The sequence below is a fragment of the Linepithema humile genome, chromosome 7 (assembly GCF_040581485.1).
Source record: "Linepithema humile isolate Giens D197 chromosome 7, Lhum_UNIL_v1.0, whole genome shotgun sequence".
NCBI lineage: Eukaryota > Metazoa > Arthropoda > Insecta > Hymenoptera > Formicidae > Linepithema > Linepithema humile.
In genome coordinates this window covers 10,281,492-10,302,244 of record NC_090134.1, presented here as the reverse complement: position 1 = coordinate 10,302,244, position 20,753 = coordinate 10,281,492, and the positions used below count along the sequence as shown (strand labels likewise).

General features: G+C 31.7%; 1 protein-coding gene and 2 long non-coding RNA genes across 14 annotated transcripts; 1 reads left to right on the top strand and 2 right to left on the bottom strand.

Moving 5' to 3' along the window:
* Positions 1 to 291: 291 nt before the first annotated feature.
* LOC105679570 (mitochondrial intermediate peptidase) lies at positions 292 to 4,899 on the bottom strand. 3 transcript variants are annotated; one of them, XM_012379647.2, is made up of 11 exons: positions 4,770 to 4,899; positions 4,414 to 4,566; positions 3,968 to 4,230; positions 3,479 to 3,665; positions 3,320 to 3,399; positions 3,020 to 3,208; positions 2,820 to 2,961; positions 2,393 to 2,734; positions 2,030 to 2,251; positions 1,691 to 1,921; positions 292 to 1,586 (listed from the first exon to the last, which is right to left on the bottom strand). In XM_012379647.2, the coding sequence occupies exons 2-11, from the start codon at positions 4,552 to 4,554 to the stop codon at positions 1,296 to 1,298; spliced, it is 2,088 nt and encodes a 695-aa protein (XP_012235070.1). In that variant the 5' UTR covers positions 4,555 to 4,566; positions 4,770 to 4,899; the 3' UTR covers positions 292 to 1,295. The 3 variants fall into 3 exon arrangements, with proteins under 3 accessions (XP_012235070.1, XP_067215907.1, XP_067215906.1); XM_067359806.1 differs by having other exon boundaries at positions 4,414 to 4,537; positions 4,770 to 4,868; XM_067359805.1 differs by having other exon boundaries at positions 4,661 to 4,777.
* Positions 4,900 to 11,331: 6,432 nt separating this feature from the next.
* LOC105679568 (uncharacterized) lies at positions 11,332 to 15,098 on the top strand. Of its 10 annotated transcripts, none has more exons than XR_010891371.1 (7): positions 11,356 to 11,770; positions 11,854 to 11,934; positions 12,199 to 12,335; positions 12,648 to 12,765; positions 13,143 to 13,271; positions 13,404 to 13,563; positions 13,831 to 15,098. It is a non-coding gene; the product is annotated as an uncharacterized lncRNA (long non-coding RNA). The 10 variants fall into 10 exon arrangements; XR_010891372.1 differs by having other exon boundaries at positions 11,359 to 11,770; positions 12,648 to 12,733; XR_010891368.1 differs by having other exon boundaries at positions 11,336 to 11,770; positions 12,648 to 13,271.
* On the bottom strand, positions 15,031 to 19,342 carry LOC105670190 (uncharacterized). Its single transcript, XR_010891373.1, has 3 exons — positions 19,061 to 19,342; positions 18,577 to 18,846; positions 15,031 to 17,704 (listed from the first exon to the last, which is right to left on the bottom strand). It is a non-coding gene; the product is annotated as an uncharacterized lncRNA (long non-coding RNA).
* Between the last annotated feature and the right edge of the window lie 1,411 nt (positions 19,343 to 20,753).

Here is a 20,753-nt window from a genome sequence, read left to right as displayed (position 1 = left end):
ACATTTTTCCTGATCTTTAAGTTAGGCAAAATACAGGCAAAAGTTGATAATTTTAATCAATAATATAATGTACAAAACAAAAAAAAAACAAAAAAATAAATCGCGTAATGAAAAAAAGGATGAAAATATATCTAAAAATATCTAACGTTTCATCATAAATCAAAAAGCTCTAGTTACGCATGGCGATATATAAAGATGAATAAAATTCCAATACGCAAAAAATATACCGCATACACGCATATATCATCACTGAGAATTTAAGGTTTTACGCGAGAATAAACGATCGTTCAATGGCTTGTTAAATCGTCTCGTGTATTTATTACAAACTATATATAGATTAACGAATGGATTAATTTTACAAGAATACATTTGGAGATGCTTACGGAGAGTTTCAACGTCCGCTCGTTTAATCCGTGAAGCCTCTACACAAAAAACGCAATACAATGTAAACGCGTACTGGGAGACACGATTCAACCGACTCGACACGTGTCGTTTGCTCTCTTCAATCGAGAAATGGCACCATCAACGAAACAGCGTTTTGGCATGTCACTTACCGTTCTTCCAGAAGAAGATAGCTTTACATGTTGCCATGTACAGAATTTGTAGGAATAACCTCAGGAAGTGAAGGTAGAGTATGCAAACCTTATCTTCTCACATAAATTATTCTGTAGTGCGTTTTTTAACTATATGTACAATATTAAAAAACTTATTTTTTTTTTGTAATAATTCATAAATCTGTCAAAATTGTACATAGAGAGTAAGAGGGGCCCTGTACTTAAAATAAAATACAACTAAGGAGAAAAAAATTAATGCCACTCAGTAATGTCATTACAATTTATTTATCTCGCAACGTAAGAATTTGATTTGTGAAACGAAATGAAAAAAGAATTTGTACATCCATTTTTATCGTAATTATTTTCCAATAACAAGTTTTCTCGGATCAATTTTTTTTCGAATACAAAAACAAGATACTTTTCAAACAGCAAAGGTTACGAAAAAAAACATTTTTTTTTACTGAAATTCAGATCTCGACATTTAATTTCGATGCTGAAGACTCGATTGTGATATTTTGGAAAATTGCCACGAAATACACGCACATGCGTTAAACTAGAAACGCGCGCGTCTAAAAAGTCTAATATTAAAAAGAACATTTTCCACATTAAAAACAACTCTTGAAAACAACTTGTATATTTCATTACTATTTCTAATTTTATAAAAATGTTACACACCAATTCACCGCGAATTATTCCGCAAAATTCCTCTGAGCTATTATACACTCACTTCATCTCGTCACATTATTTTATCGTTTGTATATGTACATTCTTCATATCGATTTCGTTGATCAACGACTTTGCAAATGTAGCAGCATTAATTTCTTTATGCAAGAAATCCGATACCAACTGCGACGCCGGTTTACCGCCTCCGTGCGCTAAGCACTCTCTTCGATAACGTTCGCCCGCTGACCGACAGAAAGGATTATCGTGGAAGTAGGTTTGCCAAATCCAGGCTGCTATGGCACGAGATATCAAGTAAGAGTAATATTTCGCGCCGTATCCAACCAAGTGAGAGAATCTCAATTGCCATGCCTGCAAAAATCAATAAATTAGCTACACACATACAATTTTTCATGGAGCAAAATTTCAAGTTGAACCACTCGTGATGGAAACGAACGAAACGCACAAATACATACCGTATCTTTCACGTAAGGAAGACCATAATATTCTTTCTGCACATCCGCTAAAATTTGGGTGGTGGATTTCGTTAGTTCGCCGCTGTGATAGACTTGATCTAGCATACTGTAAAACACTTGATTCTGCAGTTCCGAGGCGCAGAAGATATTCTTCGAAGCACACAGCGTGCGCAACAACTTTTCTGGGATGGGCTCTTGGGTTTGAAAATGTTTCGCAAATTTCGATACAACCTGCAGTCACATGGATTTAGAATCGAAATGCTTTCACGACATTCGAACAGCTGCTCCGCTTGTAATAATTTGTATCGCATCGCGTCACATATTCGTACGAATATTTACCCTTGGATCACTCGCAAAATATTCCATTAGCACGCTCGGCACTTCGGCGAAATCTGTACTGCATCTAGTCCCAGTTACATGTTGATACTTCGTCCGACCGAACATGGAGTGCAACGCATGTCCCATTTCATGAAACAAATTGTCCACGGATGAAGGCGTCAACAAGCACAAATTCGACAAACGTGGATGCGGCAGTGACAGCATGAGTACAACTATAGGTATCTGAAAACGACCAGAGAGACTGTGCTGCGATTTTTACAATTTTTGCATATAATTGCGCGAATTACGTAGAGATATACAGCTCGCAAGTTCGAAGAGTCAATAATGTCGAACGACGTATGACCGGCGCGCGCCGGTTTATACCTGATAAGTACCGTCCGGTAACCGCTTTCCGCCTTGGATCGTAAAGTGACAGTCTTGATTCGGCTTTCCTGCTCTTTCGTAGAAATCGCAGTAAATGTAACCTAAGATTCCCTCCTCCTCGTCTATCACAGCTAACTTGTGAATGTTATTAGCCCACACCTCCCCGGCTAGCACTGAAACGGATTTCAGCTCGACTCCGTACAACGATCGGGTAAGAATATTCAAACCCTCCATACAGGCGCCGATGGAAAAATACGGAGCGAATTCAGTCGCGGAGGTGTCGAACCAAGCCTTCTTCGCCTTAGCCGTCAAGTAAGCGGTATCCCATGGCATCAATGCTCGCTATTTGGTGATTCAGAGAGAGAGAAACATTTCAAAACTATAAACTTTACATTTATAAATACAACGAGATACAAAGAATACCAACTTGTTTCGCAGGTGACTCAATATCCTTCATCATTTGCATTTCTCGAAAGTCCAGCGCCGCTTTAGGTTGCAAATTGTCGTTCAGTATGTCAAGAAATTCCCTCACCACAATCGGCGATTCAACCGTGCTCCCTTTTACAGCTCTGTAACAAATAGGATCGTCGACTCGACGCACATTTGTACATTCGTATATCAAATTACCTCTGTGCGTAGGATACAAATCCGCAAGATTTCGCTAGCGAGTGTCTGGAATTTAAGAGCTCGCGCAAAAGGTACTCTTGTTGTTCGTCCGGATATAGAAACAGTTTGTATGCTGCTTCGCGGACAGCGGTATTGGAGGAGTCTGTGTAAAATCCTTGCACTAATATCCGACCATTTTCCGTTACAAAACTGCGAAATGTATCCAATGTCAACGAGATACTTTTCTAAAGATTACACCTTCGAAAAGTTTGGAACAAAATAAAATTCAGTCCAACAGTTGATTGATTGAATCACACTTACTACTGTTTGATAACGTCGGGTAACGCGTCGGCGTTGACAGTCCTTGGAGTAACAGCGCCGGCCATAAACTTTTGACCCACCTATGAATCGAAAAAGAAAAAAAAAATGATATATTTCCAAATTTGACAACAAGAATATTAATTGTCGTGTAATATTCACTTGCAAAATATAATCATTCAGTTCGACTACTTTTCTCCTTTGCCTTTCAAGCAAATGTATTCCACATTGTTCAAAATCAAATAAAAATAATTCAGCCACGTGATCGTCCATGTCCGATGTCACTCGAATATCACCGTTGCTTGTCACTCGTTTCAGAGAATCATACAACTCACGATGTGTATTCAACCTGTGCAATATCGAGTTTAGAAATACAACCGTCACATTCTACAAATCATGTGTATCAATAAACAATATGTCCATGTTAAATAAAAAATGTTGAATTTTCTCATTGCACTCTAGACATTACATCAAAATTACATTTTTTTTCTATCCAATATAAGAAAGTAAATGCAAAAAGAAGAGAAATTTAACTGTGTTCTTTAGGATAGAAGAAAAAAAATACCATATGCATTTATAAGATGCAAAACCAATGGACAAACCTCTGTGCAATAATGAAATAATATAATACAATTGTAAAGATAAACTTACCTTTCGACTATACCACTGACAGTTATGCAAGCATCTTCAGCAGCACGTACATATCGTGGATCAGGATGTGCCACTCTGATAAATTCTGCCATATCCGCTACTTTACACAATGTATTGGATAATTCATCAAATATTTCTACCATTTTTCTCTTCCGGTCTTTACACGTAGCTTCTTCGATGAGAACATCTACTTGCGACAAGGCACGATTCTTCAATATATCAAAGCCATCCTCGCTTTTCAGTTCCAGAATACCAAACAGTCCCTGTAAGATATATTCGAGTGATAAAACATACGATAAACTAATTATGCATTAATGTATAAAGATATATAGTTATTTAAATTTTGCCCACTATTCTTATCTCAATGTCGTCGAGAATATATCAGTTTTATCCATCGCGTTGACATTCAGCAATCGAGTTGAGATAAATATACAATACATACTTACTGTTTCCTTTTTTGATACATTTACTGCATGAACGTCATCAACAACAGTGGAATTAAACGCTGTCGCGAGGGGTGACCACGTGTTTAACCCTTTGCCACCAAATATATTTTGAAATATTTGTCTCCTAAATGTTTGTAACATCTTGTAGAAATGCTAAGATTATATCATGGAATAAAATTAAAGAGTCAAGACAATCAGACATACATATGTTGTATGCATAGGTAATTATTTAGAATAGCTACCTCACCTCCGATTTTGATAAAAATAGACTCAATCGACGCGTTTTAGACCAAAACGCGTCGAATGAGTCTATTTTTATCAAAATCGGAGGTGAGGTAGCTATTCTAAATAATTACCGCGAAATAATTTGTACTGATCAACACAAGACTATAAACATGCAATCAAAGAATTTATACAAACAATCGTAACCTAACTTAACCTGGAAAACTTAACCTATCTATTATCAGAGAAAAGCATTGAGTAAAAAGAAACAGGAGGGAGCATATACTAGCCAGGACTAGGTAAATCCGCGGACGGATGTACGTCATGGCAGCCATCTTGAGCGACCACTTTTTGAAAGTGAGAGGGAATGCTCGAGCATTGCGGCAAGCGGCATACCGTACGCCGTACGCATTAATATGCAGTGTATAGTCTTTTATGCAACAGTGTATGGAAATAAACGATCAAAATAGTATACTGTAGAGCTTGTGGCATAACAGCAGCAGCTCGAAATCATGGAATAACGTTTCATCGGTTAGTATTATCAACAATAATGAGATTTTTATTTTGGAGATTATAATCATATGTATAGTATTGTGAAATTGTAGATTCACAATAATTACTAAATAATTTTTACTCACAAACAGGTTTCCGAAAAATCCGGATCAAAGAAATGCATGGATAAATTTTTGTAAGGACGAAGGATTTAATATAAATTTAGATTTTAGATTTTAACATTGCTCTTATCGAAATACTGCACGAGTGCAATCTCAATGAAAAACGCCATTAAAATTTGGTATTATTGTTGCATATTATAGTTATTTTCTTTTAATTGTACATTATTTCCTAATTAAACATAACAAGTCATTCAATATTGGCGCCCTTGAGCGGCCATCTTGAGCGACCACTTTATATAGTCACTTCCGTCCGCACTTTTAAGACCAAACGCTCCCTCCTGTTTCTTTTTACTCAATGGTGATCAAGATGTCATAGTTAAGGCATGTCACACAAGATGTCACGTTGGTGCAAGATCCCAAGTAAAAAAGAATAGAAGATGTGGATAGATGTGGATAGAAAAGGATAGATGATGAATCTCTAAAGCACATCTATATATAATTATAATCCTAAATAATACAAATTTTTTAAAATAAAACTTTTAACATTGTGTATAAAAATATATATTACTGACAAAATATTTTTTAATTTTTTTATAACAAATTATTCTTAGTTAAATTTGCAGAAAATATATATAATAATGTATTCCAGTCTTTATAGAAAAAATTAAGTTTCTTTAAGAAAATAAATATTTATAATTAAGTTCCGCAGGACAATAAAATTTTAATAAAATTTCTATATATGTATATATATATATATATATATATATATATATTTAAATAAAAATTAATTTTAAACATTTATTTTGTTCAATTTTTCAAAACATTATTATAATGCATAATATATATAAATTCTGCATTGAATAAATGTTGAATCAATATTGAATTAATGTTTCTTGTCTTGCAGACATTGCAATTTAGCGGACATTAGACATTTCTTCAATATTTTTTCAACATTGAATCTATATTTCGCAACGTTGCTGAAACATTCATAATGTTACAATTCTACGTTTTTTAGATATTGATTCAATGTTTGTGTGCTGTATGGGCACGGTACTGACGTGTACAATCTGATAATATCGGACCGACAATATGGGGATATAAAAACTTTGGAAATTTATTATCTAGATCTGTGAAATAATTAAATTCAAACGACATTATTTTCTCAATTCGTCGTCCGATTTGTTCAAGTGGCTTATTACGTCCTCTAACTTTTTTCTTAATATTTTGCATATAATTTTCGAAGGGAAATGCAGATACCGTATGTAAGGTAAAATCATCTAATTTGTCGACAAAATAATCTGCATCATCAGTTATGTGAATATTGTTATGAAAATTGTGGACAATAAAGTTTTGATTATATAATATTATAGTCGACTGAACAAAGTGTTTTAAAAGTGCTTTGGCAAATTGACGAAGTTCTTGTTCTTTGCAAAGATTTGAGTTTAATAAAATTCTCATTGCAAAATTAAATTCTAAGAAATGAATATATTTCTTTTCACTCAGAACACTTTTTAGAATAATTGGTCCTATATACAGAATAAATAATCGAAATTCTGTTGCTTTCCACCGCAAAACAATGTCTAGTTCTCTAGGTTTCCTTGCAAATTCTACAGGAATGCAGTGTTGAAATCGAACAAGAAGAGTTGACATCAATTCGATTTGAGCAGCCGAAAGTCTCTATGAGGAATTGCTCCCTTGTACCACATATTTACTATCATCGAACGCATTACTCCAAGGCATTGCAAGTGTAAATAATCAAGAACAAAATGATGCACAAAATCTAAACCCACAATATTAGTAAGAGGAGTATTTTTACGACGAAACTTTGGATCTTTCCATTGTAAAAAATCTTCACAAGTGCGAGCAGGACTTTCTAAATCAAGAAAGATTTGCCGGTTGTCCGACGTAACACCGCGAACAGTGCATCTAGTGCAGGAATAAAAACCTGTATGCGATACTGTTCCCATGATTAAACTTTTTGCTGGAGCATCGCAAACAAAATAAATACCATTTAACTGTACAGTGCGACTTCCAAAAGAAAGGCCATTCTCATGAAGTGTATTAATTTCTGTAATAAAATCTTGTAAATAATCTTCTAAATTTAAAGGTTTATCTTTACCGTAATATATTCCTATAGAAAACACTTTGTTATGTAACTGTGGAATGGATACTACAGTGCATAATATAGGATATACTTGATCAGGTAAACTTTTGAACAGAGGTAATCCATCGATATTTATTAATAATTTAAAAGAATCTACAGTTTTTAAATACTTAGGAGCAATTTTTAATAATTGTTTTTGTGATCCAATGTGGATATAATAGCCAGGCTCAACAACTTTTTTAATTAACTTTACTTTTGTTTTTAACAATGTTCGTGCACTGACAGGTAATTGAGCTTCATCATTAGCAAAACATTCGTGATTTTCTTTCAAACCTTTAAGTAAGTCTGAAATAGCTTCGTGTGTTATATTATGTTTCAAAGCCCAACTGCGAAGAAATTTAAGCACTTTCCAGTTCCCAGAAACCGAATTTTTGCTAGATTGAGAACTGCTTGAGTTAGATGGTGAATGCGGCGAGAAATCATTAGGATCGATATTCTCATGTAAAATATTATCTCCAGAATCATTAGCCTCGTATTTAAAACTAGAGTATTCAGATAATTCAAAGTTATCAGAAAATTCATAATAATGACCAAGTTCGGAATGACGAAAAAGTTCAGAATGATGAGAAAGTTCAGAATGATGAGAAGGTTCTGATTCATTTTGAAAATGATGAAGAAAATCTGGTATTTTGCAGTTATTGTTTCTAACGTAAGTATATGATTGTTGAATATCCGATTGATCGAATTCATTTGAAGAATCGGTTGAACTAAGTTTTTCTTCATGTTCAGCGTTTAATCTCTGTATTTTGGCTTTCTTGGAAAGTTCATGAAACGGTACATCTTTTGGCATATTCTTCAATGACAAATATAGAAATATATTTAAATATATATTTACATGAGATGCAAGGAATTAAAAGTATATATACCTTTCTTATTTTCAGGTACTTTTCAAAGATTTTTTACTCGACAATCACAGCAACTACACAGCGGATCGTGAATCACGTAACCTTATACAATGTTTAACAATGGCAAAATATGTGCCTGCAGCATGCTGCAGTCGGCACCATCTCGAGAAGAAAACCACGTGACCACGCTCATCCAATTAGCACAGGTTATGTCATTATTATTATTCTGAGAATATACGAAAAATAATATACTGTAAGAGATGTTATAGAAATATTCTCAGTATATTATGTACAGTACGTATATTCACAGTATGACTACATAATATTCGAATGATATCATGTGCTGTGTGGGAAATAACATGATTGAAATGAATATCAAAATAATTGTTAGTTATTTTATTAGATTTTTTATTTATTTTAATAGTTAGTTATTTTATTTATTTTATATAATTTAATGTGCATATAAAGATTAAATAAACATTAGATTGTTTCTTCAATATTCATTCATCAATTATGCAAATAAATAATTCATGTAAAAGTGAAAATATATAAATATTAAATAAATGTTAAATAAACCTTATATAAACATTTATTCTAAATTATTATTTTAAACGAATATTACTTCATTATGTGAAAATATATGTAAATATTTAATAAATGTTAACTAAACATTACTTAAACATTTTTTAAAAACTGTTATCCTAAACGAATATTTTATGTTAAATAAATGTTACATAAACATTACATAAACATTTATTCTAAATTATTATTTTTAACGAATATTTCATGTTAAATAAATTATTAATAAAGATTAAATAAATATTATTTTTACAATTATTTATACAATGTACAATTAATGAAAAATAAATATTAAAAATTTATTTAAAAAACATTGTCTGCTGATTGGGTATGCATTATTTACAAAAGAAATACTATAAAGAAATTTATTTTTTATATTTAATTGTGAAAACCTCAAAAATTGTCAAGAAATTGTAATTGAAATTCATAAATGTAAGTACAATTCTAGGGTAATATAAAAAGCATCATACACAAATTTATTATGATACAAACTTAAATAATGAAATTGTAATATATGTTTCAACATTGCAAATGTGAATATTTATATGATAAAATTTACAAAGTGTTAACAATTTTTAAATATTTGCTAATGAAATATTATTGAAATGTTTCTGTTGAAATCTTAAAATAATTCTTTAAAACAAATATGATGGGGTATATATTAGGGATCATTAAATATGCGGCAACATTGTGATTATAAAATTTTATAAGTATCTATAATAAAAATTAAGTATAATAAATATAATAAGTATATAAGTATAATAATAAAATTTTTATAAGTATCTATAATAATAAAAATACATATATGTTGTATTAATCTGTTAATATAAAAAAATTATTAATTAATTTAACGCAAATAAATTTCTTTATATTAACAGATTAATACAACATATATATGTATTTTTATTATTATAGATACTTATAAAAATTTTATTATTATACTTATATACTTATTATATTTATTATACTTAATTTTTATTATAGATACTTATAAAATTTTATAATCACAATGTTGCCGCATATTTAATGATCCCTAATATATACCCCATTATATTTGTTTTAAAGAATTATTTTAAGATTTCAACAGAAACATTTCAATAATATTTTATTAGCAAATATTTGAAAATTGTTAACACTTTGTAAATTTTATCATATAAATATTCACATTTGCAATGTTGAAACATATATTACAATTTCATTATTTAAGTTTGTATCATAATAAATTTGTGTATGATGCTTTTTATATTATCCTAAAATTGTACTTACATTCATGAATTTCAGTTACAATTTCTTGACAATTTTTGAGGTTTTCACAATTAAATATAAAAAATAAATTTCTTTATAGTATTTCTTTTGTAAATAATGCATATAAACAGTAAATATTATTTAAAAAATAATTTTTAAATGTGTACTATTTTTTCTTTTATTTTACTACTTTACAAATAATGTTTTTTGTGTATATCCCCAAATTATATTTTATTTTCATTGATATTACAGTCTAAATACGAGTACAAAGCAATTTGTATTACAAATGCATCTGTTGCAGCAATATTTAACATTATAAACATTAAATATCTAGCGCTATAATTTGCAATATATGTAATTTATAGCGCCTTTCTAATTTACTTTTCAATTTTTATTACGCAATTTCCAGTGCTATCAATATTTTACAAAATAAAAGTATTTTTTCGATAAAAACTCAAAGCATTTCTATATTAAAGGAGCGAGAGAGAAAACACTAAAGCGTGCGAGAGAGACAGCTACTGTTTGACAATGAGATCATCATTGCCCCTCTTGCCGCTCGCCCCGCTCAGCATTTGCCCCTCTTGCCGCTCGCCCCGCACAGCATTAGCCCCTCTTGCCCCTCGTCCCTCTTTGCGCATGAGGTAACCTTCTCTCTATAGATCTTGGACTCGATATGCCTTGACACCCGTGCATGTTCATGTGTTAAGAGCATTAATATGACCAAGTGTACATACATACATACATACATTGGATAAATAATCGATTTCTTAATAAAAAAAGCATCGATGTTCGATTAATCGAGTGATTTTTGCCCATCCCTACTATAGAGAGAAGGTTATCTCATACGCAAAGAGGGACGAGCGGTAAAAGGGGCAAATGCAGAGAGGAGCGAGCGGCAAGAGAGGCAATGATGATCTCATCTGCGAACAGTAGCTGTCTCTTTGCACGCTTTCGTGTTTTCTCTCTCGCTCCTTTACTATACTCCTTTACTATACTCTCGCTGCTTTGAGTTATTATCGAAAAAATACTTTTATTTTGTAAAATATTGATAGCATTGGAAATTGCGTAATAAAAATTGAAAAGTAAATTAGAAAGGTGCCATAAATTACATATATTGCAAATTATGGCTCTAGATATTTAACGTTTATAATGTTAAATATCGCTGCAACAAATGCATTTTTAATACAAATTGCTTTGTACTCGTATTTAGACTGTAATATCAATGAAAATAAAATATAATTTGCGGGTATACACAAACAACATCATTTGTAAAGTAGTAACCCACACAATACGCATGTCTTAACGTTCTGTAGTCGTCTTTTTCATTACGTCTTTGAGACATTACCTAAAGACGATGTACAGACGTCTAACGGATCTTTTGTAAGACATTATTAAAAGGACTTATAAAGTCGTCTGCTATGGCAATTCTGGGAGAGATGCATAACCTACAATTTCATTCAGTTATGCCTAATTTAGACCGGTGAATGATCCTACTTGTGGAGTGGGTAGTTTGACTCAAATAATTTTCTTTAATTGATAAAAAAATGCCACAAGTAAAATCATCCTCCGATCTAGACAGGACATTAATTGTAGAGTGCTTGAATGAAATATTGTAAAACGAAAGGCTTCAAGGAATCCAAATTGATGAGGCGATGGACTGTCAGATAATAATAATAAGGTAATATAAGGTAATTTGAAACTATAGTTTATATTCTATATTAATAATTTTTTAACCTATATATATCTCTTATGCTGTGTTTGACGTTTATAGATTAGAATAATCACTTCACTCAACCGGGTTGAAAATAACATTCTTAATCCAAAAAATTTTCAAGATTATTCTTAATCCAAGGTAATCATTGTTCATTTAATTAATTATTATTTTAATATATAAAATATATAAAATTATAAATAAGGGTAAATTGAATTTATACTCTATAATGGTAATTTTGTAACGTGCCCTATTAGAACTGGCAATCAATTAACTGGTACGCGTATACGCATATGATTGTTTTATTTATTTCTGTTATTATTACGATTATTATTAGTATTATCGATATGATATTATTATTATTATTAAGTAATTAGGTTAAGAATATAGATTACCTTGCTATAGGATGCCCCTGTCGCATCACAGTTGTGATTCCCGAGCGTTATACAGCAGAACCTTTATACAGGACCCCCGAGGAGGGACAGAGCTATGCTCGCAGGAGCAAATCTGTCTTCTCTCATAAGGGTTAGGACGGACAAGAGGTAAGTTTTTTAGTTGGTAGGTGACCGGGAAAGGATTCTGTAGCTCATGGAGTGCCGATCGGCACGCGTTGGGCTCGGCCGGGTCGGACCGTTGGCAGTGAGAATGTGAATCCCCACATTCGCATCCGGGGCTCCTTGGTTAGGTCGTGGCCGGGGGCACGCGCTGTCGGTTCGATTCATGAGTCTGGAAAATCTAATCCCGGTCGAATCCAACACACCCGGTGGCACGGGCCACCGGGCGTCTTTTGAAGACTTTTCTCATCTCCGTAATAAAAAAAAAAAAAAAATTTGTAACCTATAATTATATTGTAGTATGCTTGACCCCAGTGAGCTAAATATTATGAATATGCTAGCAATGTGGCAGCAAAAACACAGCGAACGAGCAGAAACGAAATTGAGCATGATCTGTCGTCACGATGTGAAAAAATTTGTACTATGAAAATGCTAAAAACCTGATAAATATTTGATTCTTAATATATATCTGTGGTTTGGTGAAAGAAGCCAATGTGTCAATATTCATCAACTTGAGATATGTCCAGTTAAAAATTTTTTAAATTTATGATTAAATAACTTGATGTATAAGTGGAAGTTGTTACCTTCATTTTTATTTAGATTTTGACATTTTAAAATTTTATATTGGCACTCTTGTACCAAGCCATAGATATATATTATTTATGTAACAATATTATGAACTACTGTACTTATATTATACGTATAATATAATTCATTAAATAGATGTATTTAATGATATTATTACGTATAATTCAATATTATTATTATGTGTAATTACATATACTTATTTATCAGGACATTGCATGTGAGAGTACTCTTAAATGTGACACAAAATGATTACCTCCTTTATCTCTGATGGCCATAGAAGATTATTGCAAATTTGAAGAAAAGTTTCAACAAAACAGGGAAATCAGAAAATAGTTTGTAAGTTTTTTATTCAATGTTGCTTTAAAACTAAACTATCACGGCGCATTTCAATATAGAATTTCAGTATAGAATTCAGTGTCTCATCTGGATAAATTAATTACTATTTTACATCTGGTTTTTATGTTGCAGAAAAAGAAAATTTCAACAATTGAAGGAACTACGTATGCTAATCAGACGAGAAATATTCTGATATTTATTTTAGATTATAACGTTTCCAAAAAATAGTCGTGAACAGGAAAAAAACAATCAACACCCACGAAAGACACAACATTTGCTAGCATTATTACAGGTAATTAAAAACAAAAATATTATAAACATAAGTTTAAAAAGTATGTTATAATTAACACAGTAAATTACTTTTCTTTAAATAAATTTCAATTATGAAAAACAAATCAATATATGCAAAGATATGTTAGATATGTTAGACATATGTTAGATCAATCTGATAATTTAAATGCAACAATTGTTACATTTAATTCTTTACATTTTAACAACAGTTTTCAATATTAAAGTATAAAAGAATTGTAATTTAAACATAATTTTGTAATGATTTCAGATTACATTTCTACGGTAGAAAATTGCAGTCTTCATCAGATGCAGAAAGTTATTTAAGAATGCAGCACGCAGGAGATCGCTTCCATTATTTATTGAAAAAAATGACATAATATAAAGTGACATATAAGTAGTGATATAAATATATATTTTTATAAGTGCAAAATGTATTTTTATAAGTGTTACAAATATACATATGTATATTTAGATTTTATATTTTAACATGTCTTAATATAGTTTATACAGGGTGTCTGGCAATAATCGCCCCACCGGTCATATACAGGTAGAGGAGGTCAAATCGAGTAGAAAAGTCCTTTACTATTTTTTAATTTTCATAATAAGTACTGAGTAATTAACGAAAAAAGATCGGCGAATCCGCGCGAGTAAAGCGCGCGCGGTGAGAAGGACGTCCCACTGCTACGCGATCACTAGGACACAAGGATCTAGCGTTACGCGCCGCTCGTATGTTGCCATTGTCATTTGTAGAGCGCTCCTCCCAACGCTTCATCACGCGCCTAGTGATCGCATAGCAGTAAGATGTCCTTCTCGCTGCGCGCGCTTTACTTGCACGGATTCACCAATCTTTTTTCGTTAATTACTTAGTACTTATTACAAAAATCAAAAAATGGTAAAGGACTTTTCTACTCGATTTGACCTCCTCTACCTGTATATGACCGGTGGGGCGATTATTGCCAGACACTCTGTATAAGAAATATTATGTAAAAGTTATGTTTATAAGTATTATGTAAAGAAATATTAATAATAAAATATTAAAATGTAACAAATTTAAAAATATTCTATTGTAAAATAATTACTCAAGTAGCAAATAATCGTGATTTGATGTTTTTTTATTATCATAATTGGTTATTATATAATATTATATAATAATCAATTATGACGATAAAAAAACATCAGATGACGATCATTTGCTACTTGAGTATAAAATCATTTTAATAAAACGTTTGTCTTAAGGGCATCTTAAAATAAGTCTCACAGTCGTCTCATAAGACAAATCAAGAGACATCTCGAAGATGTTTCTAAATCGTCGAAAATTGTTGCATAATACGTTTTACAGACGTTTTAAATACGTCTCTCTGACAGTTTCGTAAGACGTTTGAGTGATTTTAAGGTGTCTTTCAGACGAACATAAGACGACATAATGTTGTGTGGGTATATATTAGGAATTATTAAATATGCGGCAATATTGTGATTCTAAAATTTTATAAGTATCTATAATAATAAAAATACATATATGTTGTATCAATCTGTGAATTGCGTTTAATTAATTATTTGTTTATATTTATTAGGGACACTTATTTGATTATCTTTAATCTTCCTCTTATCACCTACGTGCTTACGATTTTCTTGGGCAATATTATGAAATTTAATGCGTACATAAGTTCTTTGGAGAAAAAATGCACGTACTAGTTCCTCAGGTACGTTGATATTTTTCTCCTTTACTACTGCCATAGTTAAGTTTTCAACAACGGCAGGTCCTTTCTGTAAACCATCTTTATGGAATTTACAAAAATATTTATCCATCTTTTTAACTTGGTTCAGCCATTCTGTAGATGGCTGTGTCAGTTCACCATAAGAAATGTGTTGCAACCAATTCGGGAATACATAATTATGTTCGATATTTGACTCATATGTATAGTCCCCCAAAGTTGGATATTTTGTTTTATATTTTCTGGCCAACCAACCTGCTAAATAAAATAGACTATCTGCTTCACTATCACATGTTATATTTACTGTCATAACGTTATGATCGTAATGTATAATGGAGGAAATAGTTGAACTTGACGAACTCTGGACTTCAAATAGTTTTTCTTCACAATCTGAAGGTTCATCAGTTTTTTCATCACATTCAGGTATTGGAATACCTGAAGCTTTAATAACGGACGAAGACATATATTCGTCATGCACTGCTTCATGCACGTTACGGTTTTTTTGGACTACATCTGGATTCTTACCAAGGATAATCATACGTATTCTATATTGAGCATTTAATGGTGTAGGGTGTTCATTAGAACCACCTTTTCCGCGTACTTGGGAAAAAAAATTTTCAAGATCATTCTGATTTAATTTATAAGTAGCAATATACGTTATGTTATATTTACGTTTCATTTCATCATATAACTGTTTTAATGAAGCAATTGATGTAAGGAGTCCTTTTTGAAATATTTGAAGAACTTTTCTCGATTGACAACGCATTGTATTTATTACGTTGTAGACCGTATCGAGAACTTCATTTTGGGCGTTGATATTGAGACCATATAATTTGTTACAATCTACCATTCCTCCAGTATCATACGAATTCATAAGGTCCCACCACTGGCTGATCTGTTCAATGAAGTTTGCAGTATCGATTGCCACTTTATTATCCGAACCTGGACGATATTGTTTCAGAGCAGTTGCAGTCGTATGCGACAATAATTCAGCTGCTAATGCAACATTTTGTCGGTTTATTTTTTCACAATAAACGTGACCATTTGTTAATTTATGGCAAGAATTGATTTCAGAATTAGTTTCGGCGATTAAACATTGTAATGGTTCTGCTGTTATTTTAGTTTTATCTGCCAATATAAAACCAGTATCCAATAGCCAATTTCTAATTAATTTTAGAATGTATGGTGCATCTGCGAAGACATAAACGTTTTCTTTGGTTATCGGATGCGGAAAATATGTTTTTCCAGTAGATATTCCTAAAGTTTTCCATAGGCCGACGCTGCCACCACCACAGTCTGATACAATTGCTACAACTGAATACGAAATATTATTCAATTCTTTTATTATTTGATATATAATTGTTTTAGTCATTTTTGTATCGAATTGGACGTATACTGGTTGCTTCCATTTTCCGAACAAGCTCCGAATCATTACTATATGCATGTATTGATGTGGTCCAATAATTTCGTCGTATTTCCGATCATATTCGTATAAAGTGTTGACTTTCATTACACCAAAATTTAATACCGTAACTTTCTTCATTTCAGACAAAGACTCTCCTTTTATTTTCATTAAATGTAAGACATCTTTCAAAATACCTTGCCGCATATTAATAGTGGAGGCCCATCTCTGCAGTGAAGAAATTCCAGGCAAAGGGTAATGTAATTTTTCTTTTAAATATGTATAACCTTGTTGACTATAGTACCATAAAGCAAATGCCCGTGACATATCATCTTTTGACCAAATTACGTGTTTTTTTTTGTTTAGTGCTATATCAATTTGGCATTTCGTTAATAATTCATTTAAACAATTATTCAGTCGATTATTATTTTTTTTAAGTTCTATTATTTCTGAGTTTGTTGCATTCAATTCGGTAATTGCTGCTTCGTACTTAGCTTTGAGTACATTGAATTCTATTTCTAAATTCTTACGAGATCCTTCATTCTCCTCAAACTTTTTTATTAGGCAGTTGAGTCTCATATTAATAATATGACAGGAATGTTCTTCTGTTTGAGTTTTTGCATTTTTATAACATCTTACTCGATTATTATTTTTAAATTTTGTCATTTTTGAGTTTGTCGCATTCAATTCGGTAATCGCTGCTTCGTACTTAGCTTTGAATTCATTTAATTCTATTTCTAAATTCTTACGAAATTTTTCATTCTCCTCGAACTTTTTGGTTACGCAGTTGAGTCTTATATTCATAATATGACAGGGACATTCTTCTGTTTGAACTATTGCATTTTTATAACATGTATATAGCAATAGATTTTCATTATGTGTTGATGAGGATTGTTTGAAAATTGTGTGACCTGATTCAATATTCTTCTTATCTAATAAAGATTGCGTGAAGATTATGTCATTTAATTCGGTTTTCTCCTTGTTTGCATTTAAATCATCAGATATTGGTAAATGCAATGATGGTATTGCTGCAATAAAAGAATCAGAAAGAGAGATTAATAGAGTGCGACTCGTAATAAGTGATTGAGAAATTAAAATTTAAATATCAGAATTTGTACTACATTAAACTAAAATTTAATGTAATACTTTTAAAAATCAGGAAACTATGATCGATGTATAGAACTATTAAACACAGAATTATAATTAATATACCAAATTATATTCAAAATTGATATAATATAATGATTAGTATAAAATATAAAAGCTAAAATTAAAATATATAAAATAATAAAATATATAAAAAATATATATATAAACATAAAAATGTCATAAGTGTTTTTTGTGACATAATAATAGTATTGTACAATGTTGAAAAGATGATTCAAACTACATTGTAGACAATTACATACTTTAATTGATTAATTCAGAAATACCTTTATTATTAAATATATTTAAATATTGCTAAATATTAAGTTGATAAAAATTAATTTTATTTTTATATTTATATAGAAATTTCGATTATATATATAAATAAAAATATTTACTTCGATAATAACTACGTATGTATTTCGTTATGTAAAAAATAACCAGTAGTAATCGTAAAGGCCGTTGTACATGAGAAGTTATTTCTTCAAAGCTATTTAAAAACAGTTTTTATTTTAATCTTTTATAATTCAATAAATTCATACTCTGTAATCACTAATCAAACATGTTATCTAATAACCTAAGATTTGTTACCACTTTTGGTTACGTTAACTGTTAAATGACAACAACAAAGGAACGGAAAACTGTGCCAAAGGACTGTGATGGGAAAGTTTTGAACGTGAGAGCGTTAATATATAAACATTCAAAAAATTAGTGCAATACCTTAATACAAAACAAATTAATTTTTCAGCATTACCTGTACACTTTAATCGAGATTTTGATGATATGCCTAGTTCTTCTGCAAGAGCTCTCTCGTAATCATTTTTTTTAAAATGATTTGAGCAGATAAAACCGGTAAAATTTTCAAGACTTTTGCCACATACATGTGCCCACTGTTCTTTTAACTGGATGTTCTTGGGCAATTTATGAAATCGAATATGTGGATTCTTTACAATTGCTTTGCAATAAACATTGCCACATCCTGGTACGGTGCACTTTGTCCGTGCGCTAAAACTTGACATCCTTGCTGAAAAGAATAATAATACACAATACAATATTTGTAAAGAAATTGTGATTTCAGTCATTACAATAATAATACCAGATCGACTTAAAAATTATAAAAACTGTATGTATTTAGATAAAAGAAATGTTTTTTAGGTTATGTGGGTTAAATTATTGCTTCGGTTTGTTCATTTGAATATGTTAGGGGAAATAACAGACAAAATAATTAATATACGTACCTTCGATCTTTACTATATAACTATTTAAACATTAATTTACACGCACTTATGTGAAATAAACATAAATTCATACACACAATGTAAACAGTTCGCAGTTGTTCGCAGTTGAGATTCAAGATCTACAGGGAGAAGGTTACCTCAGTAAAACCGGCTGTTGGCTCAGAGAGAGACGATGAAGGAAGGGGGGGGAGCTAGAAACAACTTGTGGCGAGAGGTGATGAAGTAAGGGGGAGCTAGAAACAGCTTAATGGCGAGGGGCGATGAAGAAAAGGGAGAGCATGATGATCTCATCTGCGAACAGTAGCTGTCTGATGGCCGGTTTATGCTTCGGTCTTAAGCCGAGAGCACAAGCTTTTACATAAAGCATAACGCATAAGCATAAGGAAATTGATTGGTCCATTTCCTTATGCATTTACTTATGCTTATATTTATGGCCGGAGCACAGACTTTTGCATAAAGCATAACGCATAAGCATAAGGAAATTGATTGGTCTATTTCCTTATGCATTTGCTTATGCTTATATATAGACCAATCAATTTCCTTATGCTTATGCGTTATGCTTTATGTAAAAGCTTGTGCTCTCGGCTATAGACCAATCAATTTCCTTATGCTTATGCGTTATGCTTTATGTAAAAGCTTGTGCTCTCGGCTTAAGAGTTGATAACGTAGAATGCCATAAGGGCGTTTATACTTCCCTAGTCTTATAGCGTTTTCGATTATACAGGATTTGAACGACCCAAGATTGGTTAATGACGTCATTGCAACCTCTCCACCAATGAAAGACTTGCATTTATAGTAAAATAGTAATTGATCAACCCTAGATCGTTCAAACCCCGTTTATTCGAAAACGCTATTAATCTTATAGCGTTTTCGATTATACAGGATTTGAACGACCCAAGATTGGTTAATGACGTCATTGCAACCTCTCCACCAATGAAAGACTTGCATTTATAGTAAAATAGTGATTGATCAACCCTAGATCGTTCAAACCCCGTTTATTCGAAAACGCTATTAGTCTTAATCTTATAGCGTTTTCGATTATACAGGATTTGAACGACCCAAGATTGGTTAATGACGTCATTGCAACCTCTCCACCAATGAAAGACTTGCATTTATAGTAAAATAGTGATTGATCAACCCTAGATCGTTCAAACCCCGTTTATTCGAAAACGCTATTAATCTTGGAAAGATCCCATCTTTTAACTTTAGTCCCTAATGTCCTAAGGCCGGGCCAATGAGGTAAGTCTGACGTCCGACGCAGCACGAAACCGCGCGAAATAATGGTTTTCGATTCTTGTAAAATACGAAAATGAGTGATGCTGATTTAATTGAATGTGTCCAACAATTCGATGTTGTTTGGAATAAAAAAAATCCAAATTATAAAAATAAATTAGTGGTGAAGAATAGTTGGAACGCTATTGGAGAAGCGCTAAATTTAAGTGGTAAGTTAGTATGTAGAATCTAACCTCTTAAATTGAAAGAACAAAAACTGTGTAGAAGTGTTTTTATAGTTTTTCTATTACAATTTGTGGTTAGGTTTTGTTACATTTGCACATCCGTAGTCCGAATTTCCAGGGAAGCATAAACGAGTCCTTAAGATTAAGTTAAGACTATAGCCGAGAGCACAAGCTTTTACATAAAGCATAACGCATAAGCATAAAGAAATTGATTGGTCTATATATAAGCATAAGCA

Coding starts and splice junctions, on each gene's coding strand:
- LOC105679570 (XM_012379647.2), bottom strand. CDS start 4,554: ATGTTACAAACATTTAGGAGACAAATATTTCAAAATATATTTGGTGGC. Junction 3,209..3,319: donor CCCGACGTTATCAAACAGTA/GTAAGTGTGATT, acceptor TACATTTCGCAG/TTTTGTAACGGAAAATGGTC. Junction 1,587..1,690: donor TTCCTTACGTGAAAGATACG/GTATGTATTTGT, acceptor TGATTTTTGCAG/GCATGGCAATTGAGATTCTC.